Source organism: Penaeus monodon, chromosome 39, assembly GCF_015228065.2.
Source record: "Penaeus monodon isolate SGIC_2016 chromosome 39, NSTDA_Pmon_1, whole genome shotgun sequence".
NCBI lineage: Eukaryota > Metazoa > Arthropoda > Malacostraca > Decapoda > Penaeidae > Penaeus > Penaeus monodon.
The window spans coordinates 27312535-27327534 of record NC_051424.1 but is presented as its reverse complement, the minus strand read 5'-3'; the positions used below and the strand labels follow the sequence as shown (position 1 = coordinate 27327534).

The window sequence follows — 15000 nt, the reverse complement described above, 5'->3', positions numbered from 1 at the left end:
TCATATGGGCATGTGATCCACCAACTAGTGATAGAAAACCTATAATTGCAAGATCAGTTTGTGCTAATTAGTAATTATGCACTTCATTAGTAGCAGAATGTGAATGGAAACCTGCCTTGATTTTATGGTATGTCTGGATATTCATTTGGTTCTGACAGCAAGTTCACCAAAATGCTAGTTCTCATTGCTGCTGAAACGTGTATATGAAGTAAGATGACTTAAATTGGTTTATTCTATAAGAATGATGACCTTGATTACAAGTATTATGCATCTACAAAATGCTTCTATATTTTCAAATGATTTTTTTTTTTTTTTTTTTTTTTTTTTTTTTTTTTTTTTTTTTTTTTTAAGGCAAATGTCTGAGTTGCCTGAAATTTTGGTATGTAGTTGTACATTGCTATAATTTGCTTAGATTATTTATCTAAATTTCTTGGCTTTAGTTATGTATTTTGTAAATCTATATGGTTGGAGGGCAGTGTTAAACAAATTTTAAAATTAATTTACATGGTGATATTTTAGAAGGAATATATATATATATATATATATATATATATATATATATATATATATATATATATATATATATATATATAAAAACAATGTTACTTTTCTAGCATAGGATTTGGGTGTTAATTGCACACGTCAACACGAACTTCAAATGGATCAAGCTATCTTATCAGAAGCCGTATGCTTGAAGTTTCACTGTTTGCCATGGTTCTGGTAATCGGCTGAACCAGATAACCTGTGAAGTGGAACCTTGTCAATTAACACAAAAACTGGACATGTTCTGTTGCTGTAAAACTGGAAAGTGCAATAAAGTTGGAGCAGTAAGAAAGTGGGTGGACGAGGGATATATCCATAAGAGTGCAAGGGGCTCTGCTTGCTCTGCTCCCTCTACTGGGAGAGAAATTCTGGATAAATCAGAAACTAAAACGAGCTCAACTATTGTTGAATACTCTGTGATCACAGGGATTTTATTTGTGGAATCAAGGTTCACAGAAAGTGCTAGGAAAGCTCGCAGGGCAAAACGTCGTTGGCACAGTGTTTCATTTGATCTGCCAGATGAAGAGCAAGAAAACGAGGATCATTTAAAGTCTTTGCTTGAAGATATTGAGAATCTGAAACTTTCAAATAAGACTGAAATTATTAGGGTATGTAGATAGATGAATTAAGAAAATGACTGGAATGTACTCTTAAGGTGGTAAGCTTTTTAACAATTTTAAGATTTTGCAACAAGTGGTTAATGAAAATCTGAAGGTTAATCCACATGAAGCATGTGTGCACATGTTAAGCATGAGTTGGAATTTCTGGAGACTATTATGTAATGTTTATGTAATGTTTATGCCTAACCTGTTCCAATATTTTATTTCTAATCCCCCCCCCACCCCCACAGAATACCAAGACCACCACCATGAGCAACACTGTTCCAGCTATTGGCAAACCTGCCCCTGTCTTCAAGGGCACTGCTGTTGTTGATGGGCAGTTCAAGGAGATCTCCCTGGAAGATTACAAGGGCAAATATGTCATTTTCTTCTTCTACCCTTTGGATTTCACCTTTGTCTGCCCCACTGAAATTATCGCCTTCTCTGACCGTGTTGAAGAATTCAGGAAAATTGGATGTGAAGTGGTTGCTTGCTCTACAGACTCCCACTTCTCCCACCTTGCTTGGTAGGTATTAATGCTTTGTCCTAATTATTAAAAGTTTTTGAGAGATATTAATTTTGATTTTTATTAATCCCCCATCCTCCACCCCACAGGATCAACACTCCCCGCAAGGAAGGTGGTCTTGGTACAATGAAGATCCCTCTTCTGGCTGACAAGTCGATGGAAGTTGCAAAGGCTTACGGAGTCCTTAAGGAGGATGAAGGCATTGCTTTCAGAGGCCTCTTTGTTATTGATGGCAAGCAGAATCTCCGTCAGGTATGTCAAACTAGTGCTACAAATGAATGTTGTAATTTGGAAAACGGTTTAGGCAAGCAATTTGAATTTTTTTCCCTTTTTTTGTACTTTTTTTTTTTTTTTTTTTTTTTTTTTTTTTTTTTTTTTTTTTTTTTTTTTCAGGTAACAATCAATGACCTGCCAGTTGGGCGTGATGTAGATGAAACGCTGCGATTAGTACAAGCCTTCCAGTTCACAGATGAGCATGGTGAAGGTAAGGTTTTGTCTGGCATTGACAATGAAAGTTCATGATTACCTTGTATATTATACCAATAATTTCAGATTGATGTAACTGTTGTCAGTTTTCAGTGAAAAAAATACATTAATACAATTTATCAGTACTTATAAGGCTTAGTTAAGAGGTTATCTATATTTTGATTAAATGTCTTCCCTTTCCCCCCTTTCCCAGTATGCCCTGCTGGCTGGAAACCTGGAGCCAAGACAATGAAGGCCGATCCTACTGGCAGCAAAGAATACTTCCAGAATGAAAATTAATATAACATCATCATTTCTTGGATATTTTTTTTCTCCTTTTATAAAATATTTAGGATCTGTCTTGTTCCAAAGAGTTGGCATTCAGGATATGGCATTAGGTTCATTCTGGTAATGATCTTTCCTTTTGTTTAAAACCGGTTTGAAAGCTCAAGTAATTACAGTACACAACAAAGTTTGAATCAAAATAAGTTCAGGTTATTTTGAAGAAAAGCTGCGTTATATCACAGTATCAGTATTCTATGTTTAAGGTGTATATTTAATCAATAAACTTGCCAGTCAGCTGCCTTTATAAATATCCTGTGTTTTCACCCTTATCTCCTGAAAGATTGTTTTGGCTGAATTTCAAGATGTTGTTAATTTCATTAATATTTTTTAGTATTCAGTTAACTAAGATTGAATTAAATTTGCATCCTAATGCAAGTGTAAATTTAGTGAACTGGTCAATTTTGTAAACTTCCAATGAAATTGAAAACTGACCTTGTCTTCATGCTCCATCCTGTGAACTTTTAAAATATTCTTTCATGATGAGTTTGGCTTCTTAGCATTGCATTAACTATTAATGTGTAAACTGTTTTGAGATACAGTAAAAATGGTCCTAAAAATCCCACTGTAGTATGTCAGCTACATTGTTTCCCTGCATGTTCAGCATTGTTATGCTGTAAAACCAATTTGTCATTGCCCTGAGAGCTCCACTCGTACTAAATTTGCTGACACTGAAATAAAGCTAACATGATAGCCAGTAAACTGATCTTGAGAAAATCAATAATTTTACACATGGTGCTAGTGTCCCATCAACACTCCCACCCCAGATCCCTTCCTTGTTACTGGGGAGTGAGGGGGGGGGGGGGTGTTAGGGGCTTAGCAGGTAGACTGTGGCCCAATGAAAGGATCACCCCCGTCTTGGATCTGTCCTTGCCTCAATTAAATTTGCATAATCTTTTTAATCTTCCCCCCCCCCCCACTTCACCCCTAAGCCCCACCCTACTATATTGTACATGTCACTAATGACACTAGATGTTAATGCATGACAGAAAATTTTTCATAAATTATGCTATGACCTTTGTATTTAGGGCTTTGCCCCAAAGCCTCGCACTCCCTATATTTTTGATATGCTGCTAATGACCTTAGATGTTTGGGCAGAAAATTTTTAGTAAATGTAATCCCCCCCCCCCCCTTCAGCCCCTTCTGTCCACTTTTCTAAACCATTAACTCATTTTTCCCCTTTTCACTGCAATACTTTACCATAATCCTATGTGACCTTTGTCTTTTACCATTTACCCCCCCAATCCCTTGCCCGTTGTCGTGGGGGGGCTTAGGAGGCGGAGACTGGGACCCAATGATGAACTCCCCAACCTTGGGGCTCAGCCCTCGACTCAACTAATTTTTTATGGTCTTTTTTTCCTTCCCACTTTTCGTTTGTCCCTTCACCAAACCCTTCTGCTATCCACCTCCTAAGGTGTGAGAGCCGTGCTGAAAGGATGAAAGGCTGACTTTGTGTCAGTCCTGAACAGCCTGAGGGAGCCATGGGCACGGTATTCCCCTGATTTAGTACCTAGCCCTTACCCCTCAAGGGGACCCTGAGGGATGGCCTGTTTTTATCCCCAACATAATCCAGGCTTACCATGGCCAGTAATGAAAACCTATCCCCACTATTAGGGGCAATGAGGCTTGGCCCTTTATCAAATAGCCCCAACGAAGTAAACCCACCCGATTCCCTGACCCCAGGCTCTCCTTTGACCACAGCTCCTCAACCCTTAAGGAACATTTCCACTCTCCCAGCATGCTCAACTTCAACACCTCTACCCCCACAACCTCCAACATCAACCACCCCATCCTCCCTTATTAATACCTTACAGCCTTATTGCCCACTTCTCCATAACACTACCTCCCTCAACACTACACCATCTTCGTCACGCCCCCGCCCTTCTACTACCCCTATCTCTACAACAATCTTGAATACTCTCTTTAGCGCAGCCAAATGGGACCGATTTTAAGTGATCCCTCCCACTGCTCCCTACTCTGACAACACCCTTCTCTTCCAACAATGTCTCCAAAAACAAGTAGGTAAAGTCTCTTTCCGTAGCCGACCCGACCGCTCCCGTCTTGTCACAGTAACATCCGAAAACCAAGCTATAGCATTAACAAAACTGACCTATATGGTAACCCCATCCAACCCTCAATACTTGCACCGGAACAGTTTCAATCTCCCCAGCAAACTGCCCAATCTATGACAGAGATTGGTCAGATTGTGAAGAAGACCTACTTGCCTGTCTCACAGACTATGATGCAACATCATGACCTTCCCTTTAACGTCTACATAGGAGGAGAATCCCTCCCTGTTCTTCCATACCAACCCCCTCCACGTCAGTGCCAAAATTGTTGGCGTCTAGGACACCCAGCCAAACATTGCCGTTCCACAGCCAGATGCCCACTATGTGCCCAACCTGGCCATACCCGATCTAACTGCTCTGCACAATCACGCACATGTGCCAATTGTGGCGGCCCCCATAATGTATTTTATAGGGCTGTCCCACCTACAAATTTGAATCTGAGGTAGCAACTCTCAGATTCAAACTTGGACTCGCACTACGTGAAGCTAGACAGGAAGCACGTCGACGTGGTTTCTCTTACTCCTTACTCCAGTAATACTGCTCATTCTACCAATTCTCCTAAACCCACCCCCCTACATCTAACTCCCCCTCTTCTACCTCCTACCTTCCCCAGTCAAACTCTTTTGCCATCCTAAACCCAGACACTCCAATCTCTGCTACAGATACTCCAATCAATACAACCCCAACACCTTCCCCTCTCCCTCCTCGCATTACCCGTAACAGAGAACAAACGTTCCACCCCCTCTTCCCCTACCACACAATCACCTCCACCTTCCTTTGCCCCTATGCTTGAGACACCAGTCCTCTCTTCCCCCCCTCACAAGAAATCCTTTATCCCCCAAAACTCCCCAACCAACTCCTCAGAAGAAACTATTGAAAATATTCAAGATTACTTAATGAAAACTGACACTCAACCTCCAAATCCTACAACTCCTGCTCCTTCCACACTCCAAGTAACTGCTGATATCCATCCTCCTAATGATATCCCCCATACACCCTATCCTCCTAACCCCTCCCAACACAGCCCATTCCCCCCCGAACCTGAACCCAACCCCGCCCACATTAACCCTCCCACCATCCCCTCTATCCCTTTCACTCCCTCCTGGATACACACGTGAATCCCTTATGTCACAAGTATCCCCTTCCACAGACCCTCCATCTCCTAATACCCCTCCTAGTAGAGCACCAACTCCCACACCTCTCCCATCTCAGACCTCTCGGTCCTTATCCCACCCTCTAGCTGCTTCCCCCTCAAAATCTCCAACACGTACTACAATCTATATCACTAAAGTATAACTATCCTTTATAGGAATATTCGCGGTTTCCGCTCCCACAGACCTGACCTTCGTCATATCCTTTCCTCTTATAACCCATCTATTGTATGCCTTCAAGAGACCTTTCTTACACATCCTCCAACATGTCTCGTCCATACTTACCTCTAGTTTCCCCCACCTATCTTCCCTTCACCGGCCTATCAGACATCCTTACAGAATCCCACACTCTCTGCTTCAACAACCTATTCTCTTTCCTCAAACGCATACATATCCTTCATCTAATCTAATTCCTTACCACACCCAACCCTAACCCTTTCACTCACCAATTCCTTTGCCCAACTTAGACAACTAATCACTAACTCAACCACCCTTCCCTAACATTAACTATAGTGCTACATGACCTTAGATGTCTAGCACATTTATCTTGCTTTTAACCATTAACCATTCTTTTACCATTTGTTTTTGACCACTGACCATTCTGGAAATCCACAAAAAAACACACTACCATAAAATTAACTTACCTGGGGCATTACCCCAAGCCCACCCTACCGCTGAATTTTGTATATGCTGCTAATTACCTTGAATGTTTAAGCAGCAGGATATTTTAAATAGGCAAGCTCACCCTGGTGTATTTTTTCAATAGATCCTGTATTTTTTGTGGCAATGAAGATGTATAGTCTACAGTCATCTTTGAAGTTTCATTATCATACAGTTGTAATGTGAGAGATGCTTTCAAGCCAGCTGAGAGAAGTGCAAGGGATTATAACTAATGTAACCCAAAAATACCCCCCATCCCTTGCTAGTTGTTGTGGTAGGAGACAGACTTAGGCCCAATGTAGCTCACCCCTTGGACCTTGGTCCTCACTCCAGCTAATTCTGTCTACTTATCTTAATTGTTAACTCATATTTACCCTTTTCCCAAGTACTTGACCCTAATGCTGTGTAATCTTTGAAGTCTGGTACATTTGTTTCTGACCACTGACCATTCTGGAAATACACAAACTTTGCCTTCTTCTTCTTCTTTTAACGGTAGGCTCATGTCTGAGCCGCCGTGGTCACAGCATGATACTTAGTTTTTTTTTTTTTTTCATGTTGTGATGCTCTTGGAGTGAGTACGTGGTAGGGTCCCCAGTTCCTTTCCACGGAGAGTGCCGGTGTTACCTTTTTAGGTAATCATTCTCTCTATTTATCCGGGCTTGGGACCAGCACTGACTTTGGGCTGGCTTGGCCACCCAGTGGCTAGGTAGGCAATCGAGGTGAAGTCCCTTGCCCAATGGAACAACGCGCCGGCCGGTGACTCGAACCCTCGAACTCAGATTGCCGTCGTGACAGTCTTTGATGTCTGGTACATTTGTTAGTTTTGACCACTGACCATTCTGAAAATCCACAAACATCACCTTACTGAACCAAACAACTTTCTTACCTTGGGGTCTTTGCCCCCCAAGCTCCACTTTATCACTACATTTTATATATCCTCCTATTGGCCTTTCATGTTGATGCAGCAGAAAATGTTCAATAAATAAATAAATGTGTTGAAAGGATGAAAGGCTGACCTTGTGTCAGTCATGAATGTCCTAGGAGAGCCATACGCATGGTATTCCACCTATCCAAATTGTTATCTCAAAATTACCCTTTTCCCCCCAATACTTTACCATAATGCTGAGTAACCTTTGGTGTCTGGTACATTTGTTTGTTTTGACCACTGACCATTCTGTAAATCCACACACAATACTGAACCAAAAAAACTTTACTCACCCAATCTCAATATTTTGTATACACTGCTAATTAATTACCTTAGATGTTGATGCGACAGAAAATGTTCAATAAATAAATAAAAATGATCATGGCCAGTAATGAATACTTTGTATCATTAATAGGGGCAAATAGCCCCAATGATTTCAATTCTTCTGGTTCCTTGTTCCTGGTTCTCCTTTGACCACAACTCTGAATAATGCAACTACTACTCCTTCCTCAGTGCCTCACATCAGTTCAGTCCAAATCATCCATCTAGGTCAATACTAAGTCTACAGGAAACATTTCTCCTCACCCAATATCCTCTACTTTGTCTCCACCCCCACACTTTCTTCATCAACTACTACTACCTTATTTCTACTCTAATGTTATTGTCCACCTCTCTGCAATACTACTTCTCTCAACACTACTCCCTCTTCCACACGTCCCTGTCCTACTACCTACAAACATCTTGAATACTCTTTTAGCTCAGCCAAATGGAATCTTTTTTTTTGTAATCCCCCCCCCCCACAGCCCCTTACTCTGACAACAATTTTCTTCTAGTAATGCCTCCAAAAACAATTGGCAGTTTCCTTCTGCAGCTGACCCAATCATTCCTGCCCTTGTCACACTTACATCAGGATCCCAAGCTAAAGCATTATCAACCCTGACTTCACAGGCAAACTAATTACTGCCCAACCTCATCCCTCCCTCAATACTTGCACCAGATCTGTCTCCAACTCCCCAACAAATTGCTTATGACAAGGATTGGTCAGATTGTGGAGAAAACTTACTCGCTTGCCTCATGGACTATGATGCAGTGTCAGCACAATGCTACACCATCCCTCCTAGAGACCATCATAAGTCCCCCACCCATATTGCCAAGATTATATTATGTAGACATGACCTCCCCTTTAATATTTACATTGAAGGAGAGTCCCTCCCTGCCCAACATATAAATCTTCCCCCATCAATGTCAGAATTATTGGCATTTAGGCCATTCTGCCAACACTGCCATTTCACTGCCTGATGCCCTCTCTGTGCCCAACCTGGTCATAATTGATCAAACTACTCTGCACAGTCATGCACGTGTGCCAACCGTGGCAACTCCCATGATGATATTTTATAGGGGTTGTCTTACCAACAAGATTGAGTATGAAGTGGTAATTCTTAGAGTCAAACAGGAAGCACAATGACTAGGTTTTCTACTCTAATAATGTCCTTCACTCTTCCCCTCCCCTTTCCTCGCAAAGATGTTTCTACATCTTCCCCAGTATCTCTTCCTCATCTAACTTTTACCTCTTCCCTCTCTCAGTCAAATTCTTTTGCCATTCTAAATCCAGATACTCTAATCACTACTTCCTTATTTCCTACCCCACTTCCTCTTTGCACAAGACAAGCTAAATGCTCCACCCCATCTACCCAATCCTCTCCTCCAGTAACCTCTCAAACATCTGTCCTCTCCTCCCCCTCATAAGAAAACCTTTGTTTCTCATGCCTCCCCAACCAGCTACACTGCAGAAACTCCTGAAAACATTCCAAACTATCTAATCATGACCTAAGATAACATGCCTTCGCCTCATCCATCCTCCAATCTCTTTGCTCCCATTCCTTGTACACTCAAGGTAACTGCCAGCATCCATCATCTTCCAACTCCTGTTCCCCCTACACCCTACACTTCTGATGTGTAGCACATTTAATCATCAATTAACCCCCTCTTTACCCTTTTCTATATTAATGCTTTCTGTAGTGCTATATGACCCATGATGTCTAGCAAATTTATTTTGCTTTGTAACCATTAACCATTGAATAGCAAACCCTAATTGCACTTCGTGCTGGGGGCAGGACAGTACCTTCCACCTTTCTCTGTTCCTGGTAATTTGATTGATAATTATTTATTTGGTGCCATTTGGCTCTGCTGTTACAGCACCAAGCATGTTTTTTACTAATCAATCAATCCTGGAAACTTGCAGTCAATTACTGGATGGTCTGGTATGTGATGATAGCAATTAAAGCTACACTTCACAGTACTAGTGTAAGGCCAACACTTGCCATTCTGTGCTGATATGGATATTATACTCCATTGCCAGACTTTACTACTTACATTCGTTCACAGACAAAAAAAAAAAAAAAAGTTTTTTTTTTCTTTTAATGATTAATGGTTGAAACAAAAAACTATGCTAGACAAAGGTCATATGGCATTCTCATAAAGTATTGTGGCAAAAAGGTTAAAAATTAGTTACTGATTAGGATAAGTCGACAGAAGAAGGAGATGAAGAAGAGAAACAAAAGGAAAGGAAGAGAAGAAAAGACCATACAAATTAGTTGAAGCAAGGGCTGAGGTCCAAGGCAAGGAGATCCCCCACATTGAGCCATAGTCCCTATCTCCTAAGCCCCAACACGACAACAATAAGCAAGGGATTGGGGGTGACTTGGCATTATGCTGTCATGCAGCTGAATTATGAAACCAATTATTTTGAAAGGTATCCATGAAATATTAACCTGCTCCATTAACTACTGTCCTAGTTAAGCCAAGGCCAACAGGAAAGTAGGTTGTTCATTGTAGGTAATGTTTTATGAAATGTATCTACACTTATTTTCCTTCTAATGCTATTAATATCAGTACTGTTATTATTATTGATATTACAATTATTACAGTTTTATTAACAATACTAATCTCAGTATAAAATAGAACGGAAAAACAAGGAAATGGATAAACAGGGGAGATAGGAAGATTAGTAATTGACTCCTGGGTGACTTAGCACTTGTGGAGTCTTCTATGTGTAAATACAATTATAAACTAAGCTAACTGAGGGCAAGGCATGCCTTCCTTGGTGGTAGTGGGTTAATAGTCCCATCCACATATAATGAGGTGACTTTGAATACTATTCTGTCTATAGGAAATATAAAAATGACTTCCAGTTCATGAAATACATATGCTTTGGAGATTTAAAAAAATTATCTGATGATATGGTTGTATCCTAGATAACATGTTCTGAATAATTCAGATTGTCTAAAACTAGTAAATAAAATCATTAATTTCTGCTGGTAACCCCATGACAAGGCCCCACTTCTCAAGTGAGGCCTTGTATCAAAACAAATTGAGGCCTTGTTTTGATACAAGGTACTAATATAAGCTATCCTTTGCTTAAATTTATCCTCTTCATGTATTTTAACAAGTCCTACAAATGGAAATAACAGGGAAGTAAAAAAATTAGCATTTTAACATTTGTAAAGAAAATGCATTTCTAAGTTTTTGGTTTTGTAAATTCCTCAGATTGACCAAAAACTTTATTTAAGCAATACCAGCTGTGACTGAAAGTGGAATGAAGACCTTCTAACATTTTAAAAAGAAAGTCTTTTTAACTCACTTGGAGCCCCATTTCTTCTTGAAATAATCATACTCTGATAAATATTCAGAGCTGGCTGAAATCCATATAATGTTTATATATACACATTATTATATCTCTTTAGTATCCATATTTTTTTCCTGAAAAAAAATTATGATTTTTTATTAGTATATTCACCTTTACATCAAAAGATGCATGCTGTGATACAAAATATAAATATATAAGCTATTTAAGATATATAACAAGGAAATTAGGAAGTATTAAAAATATCCAAACTTCCCATATCTTTCTGCAAGATAAATTTATTATGACAGATAATAAGTAGATTTATGTTCATCTGGTCTCTACATAGACCAGAACGTTGGGACATGAGGGGATATTTCTCCTTAACAAAAGTAGCCTGGACCAAACATGTACACAACTCATTGCTGCCAGAAAAATATAGTGTTTTTGAATGTCTTTAATAGTAAATAGATAGCTCCACAAGTGCTTAGCCATCAAGTAGTCAATTAAGTGACCTTACCTGATTTCATCTTTCCTTGAGTTTTCAAGAAATATGTTTTTTCTAACTAATGCTATCAGTATCAATGCTGTTGTTATTATTATAGATATTAAATGATTATAATATTTTCTACATTACTAACAGCAATAGAGGATATAAGAAAAGGGTTAATAAAGGCTTAATAGTTGAGATAGGTAATACTAGTAATAGGCTCATTGGTGATAAATTACTTGTGGAACCATCTTTATGTAACTACAATTAATAAATTAAACTCACAGTGGCCATGTCATATACATTCATGCCATTCCTGACGGCATTGGGTTAACCTGCACAATATAGAGCAAGCTTGAGTGCACATGACATGAAGATGTCATTCCTTTGTGATGGGATGGTCTCCCATGATAGGGGGCTTACAGAGGATAGGGGGAAGGAAAGAGTAAAAGGTTCAAAGAGAAAAAGGAGATGGGGATGGAGAAGGGGAAAGGGACAGGAAACAAGAGGAAGAAAGGAAGATGGGTAAGGAGAAAGGGAGAAGGGGGCTCTGGGAGAATAGGGGGGTGGAGGAGGTTAAGGAGAAAGAGGAGGGAAGTAGGAGGAGGCAGACACAGGCGTTACAGTGGGACCAGAAACGTGAATTTAAGGAAGATTTGGTAATGAGAGGGAGTGGCAGAGCAGGAAAGCCAAAGGTAAAGGGGAGAGAAAGGAAGAGAGGAGGTGAGTAGTAGGAGAGGTGGTGAAAGAGTGATAGGGGCAGGGAGAATTGCTTCTTTATTTTTTTTTTTTTTTAGAATCTCTAAGAAGTTGATAACAACTGTAATGTGTTCAGGTGGTTGAAGTACATTAAAACAATCTATATATCATTCCTGAATTTATTAGAATACTGGCAGAATTACAAAAAGTTCAAGCTCACATAATACACATAAGAAACCTGAAAACATTATGAGTAATGCCCTACCTACTTTTTGTTTAATAACAAGCCCATTCTCAGAGCAGCATCCAAAGGCAGTCACGTTTTCATTGTTTTTTATCTATTGTTTTCTACACTTTTTTTTCTTGTTACAATACTGAAGATTACCGGAGTCTGTTATGTATACATGTATGTACAATTAGCAATATGGCTGCAACTCTTTACCTTGAGCAATATATTATGAAGTTTGAAGAAGACTTTTAAATTATTCATGCTGATATGTAAGTCTGAATTGTTTGGATGTGGAAGTTTTATTTGGAGTTACAGCATCTATTTATACTTCTAAAGAGTAATTTTAAGTAATTTTCTGCACAATACACAATACCTTTCTTACAGACATTTCCTTCGTGATAAAAAAAAAAGAAAATTTAGGGTAAAACAAAAAGCAAGATAAAATGAAGATCTACCAAGGTTATAACATCATCTTTATGTATTTTAAACAGCATTCAGTGTTTGGGTGCTTTCCAGTTGTCCTTTTCTCTCCTGACGGCTGTCATGGTCTCTATTCCTTCACTCGTTCCTGCGTGTTTCTGAACAGGGCTCTCATTCACTCTCATGAATGGGTTGATCTGTTTTTCTTCACCTGTGCATGGCATGAACAGGAATTTCATTAAAAAATTTCATTCATATATTTAGATTTCAAGAACAATATATTCAACATGTGTATTTGTTTGTCTATATCAGTGTGTTGTACTTTTGAAGAGGGGGAGAGGGAGAGAGATGTTCTTTTTAAAAATCAAAATGTCCCATCAAAAGTTCTCAATTACCAATTGTAGAAGGCACTGATGGCAGTCCGTTATCCCTGCGTTCCTTCACCCAAGCAATCTTCTGCTTGATGGTTTCATTGTCAGGCTCGACATGTGACCCAAAAGCAAGATTTTGCAAGGCGTATTCATGACCACAGTATACTTCCTGCAAATTATTAATGAGGTAATGTTAGCAAATTATTGTAAAATGCAACTTGTCAAGCTTTTCCTATTTCCTTATAAATAACAATAAAGACACAATAAAGATAAAACATTTACATTAATGAAGAACAAAACAAGTCAAATACTTACAGTGTGATCAGGAAGGGAACCAAGAATTTCAATCAGTGCTTTATACATCTCAGTGGCATTTCCTTCAAAGAATTTTCCGCAACCACCAAGGAAAAGAGTGTCACCTGGAACCAAAAAATCTACAAGTGCTCTTTCCTTACTGATGGATATATATACTGCCAATCAGTATGCACAAAAAAGAAAAGAGAGAGAGAGAGAGAGGAGAGAGAGAGAGAGAGAGAGAGAGAGAGAGAGAGAGAGAGAGAGAGAGAGAGAGAGAGAGAGAGAGAGAGAGAGGTAAAAGAGGAAGCAAAAAACCTAAAGACAGTCCTACCTGTAAACACAACTGGCTTCTGACTTGCATCTTCAGAAGTGACATTATAGCAGATATGACCCTGTGTATGACATGGGGTAAACAGACATTCAATGTTCAGATTGCCCACTGTAAACTTGTCTCCATGGGAAACCTTCTGCGTGAGGGCTTCGATGCGGTCGTCACCCCCAAGGACTCTTAGGGGTTTGCTGAATGTTTCGACTAATGCCTTGTTTCCGCCAGCATGATCCCTGAGCATGGGTGAAAATAAACTCAGAATTGGGTTATATATTTAGTATATGATTTGAATCCAGAACAATACTTAAGGGCATACATTTAATTCCCTAATGGTCATAATAATATAACTCATCAATGAGTATTATAGTTTTTACCATACAAATTTCCAGAAACAGACAAAACAATTATATGGACATGTTAGAGAAAATCTGAGGAATGACCTGATATCCATGATCTCTGCACAATTAAAATCAATAGGCACATATGTGGCATTATATATTGATGCTTGTAGATTCATAAATAAATTATTAGCAATAATTTCAAGATAATGATGTGTGGCACTGTATTGAAATTAAGACAATTAAAACATCAAATATATTATTGTACTATAATGAATAACTGAATAAAATGCTCATGACTTTGTGGAAGCTAAATTTATTTTCTCTTTAAGCTAAAGGATAAAATGAACAATCCAACTTATACAAACATATTCATACGTCTAACAGAATTATCAAATTTTCCGCAAACATCTATGCTAAACTATACTAAACTAAAAAAAAACACCTTAAGTAATGAAGAAAACACATCACAAACTTATCCAAATAATTATTTTTCTGAATGGCTGAAGTAATCCAGCCCACATACCAATGATGATGGGTTGTCAGGACGGTAGTGAGGTTGACTCCTGCCTCTTCTACAGCTGCCAGGACCGTCTTCGGCTCCACTGGGTCCACGATGGCTGCTTCCTTTGTGGTTTCATCCATTAACTGCAATGTTATAATTTGCACCTATAGTTACATTATTACACTTTAAAATATCCTTAAGTATAGAAATCTGTTCTTCAACAATAATAAATAAATACATGACTATGTACTCTTCAAACCTCCCATGATAATTCTAATAAAATAAAAATAATTTCTTTATCCGTATCATCTTTTACTGAATTCTCCTTCATCTCAGGTAAAATTAAAATCAAATAAATATCAGTTCTAACTGCCTGAATTCTCCTACTACATAAATTATAGGAATACTAACCAAATACATG

General features: G+C 38.9%; 2 protein-coding genes across 6 annotated transcripts in view; one reads left to right on the top strand and one right to left on the bottom strand.

The window, feature by feature from the left end:
* LOC119597643 (peroxiredoxin 1-like) overlaps positions 1-2712 on the top strand; it is a 5007-nt gene extending 2295 nt beyond the window's left edge. The window contains exons 1-5 of one of the 2 annotated variants that reach the window (XM_037947238.1): positions 768-1151; positions 1394-1668; positions 1758-1920; positions 2062-2152; positions 2348-2712. In XM_037947238.1, coding sequence (XP_037803166.1) covers positions 783-1151; positions 1394-1668; positions 1758-1920; positions 2062-2152; positions 2348-2433 — 984 coding nt within the window. In that variant the 5' untranslated portion in view covers positions 768-782 and the 3' untranslated portion in view covers positions 2434-2712. Of the gene's footprint in view, positions 1-767; positions 1152-1393; positions 1669-1757; positions 1921-2061; positions 2153-2347 lie in introns of those variants that run through there. The other variant, XM_037947239.1, reaches the window with a different exon arrangement.
* A 9544-nt stretch (positions 2713-12256) lies between these two features.
* Positions 12257-15000, bottom strand: part of LOC119597660 (hydroxyacylglutathione hydrolase, mitochondrial-like) — a 13961-nt gene continuing 11217 nt past the window's right edge. For all 4 annotated transcript variants that reach the window (XM_037947258.1, XM_037947256.1, XM_037947257.1 and 1 more), the window contains 6 exons: positions 14991-15000; positions 14601-14722; positions 13740-13969; positions 13427-13530; positions 13136-13280; positions 12257-12951 (listed from right to left, as the gene is read on the bottom strand). The exon at positions 14991-15000 is cut by the window's right edge and continues 106 nt beyond it. In XM_037947258.1, coding sequence (XP_037803186.1) covers positions 12815-12951; positions 13136-13280; positions 13427-13530; positions 13740-13969; positions 14601-14722; positions 14991-15000 — 748 coding nt within the window. In that variant the 3' untranslated portion in view covers positions 12257-12814. The remainder of the gene's footprint in view (positions 12952-13135; positions 13281-13426; positions 13531-13739; positions 13970-14600; positions 14723-14990) is intronic.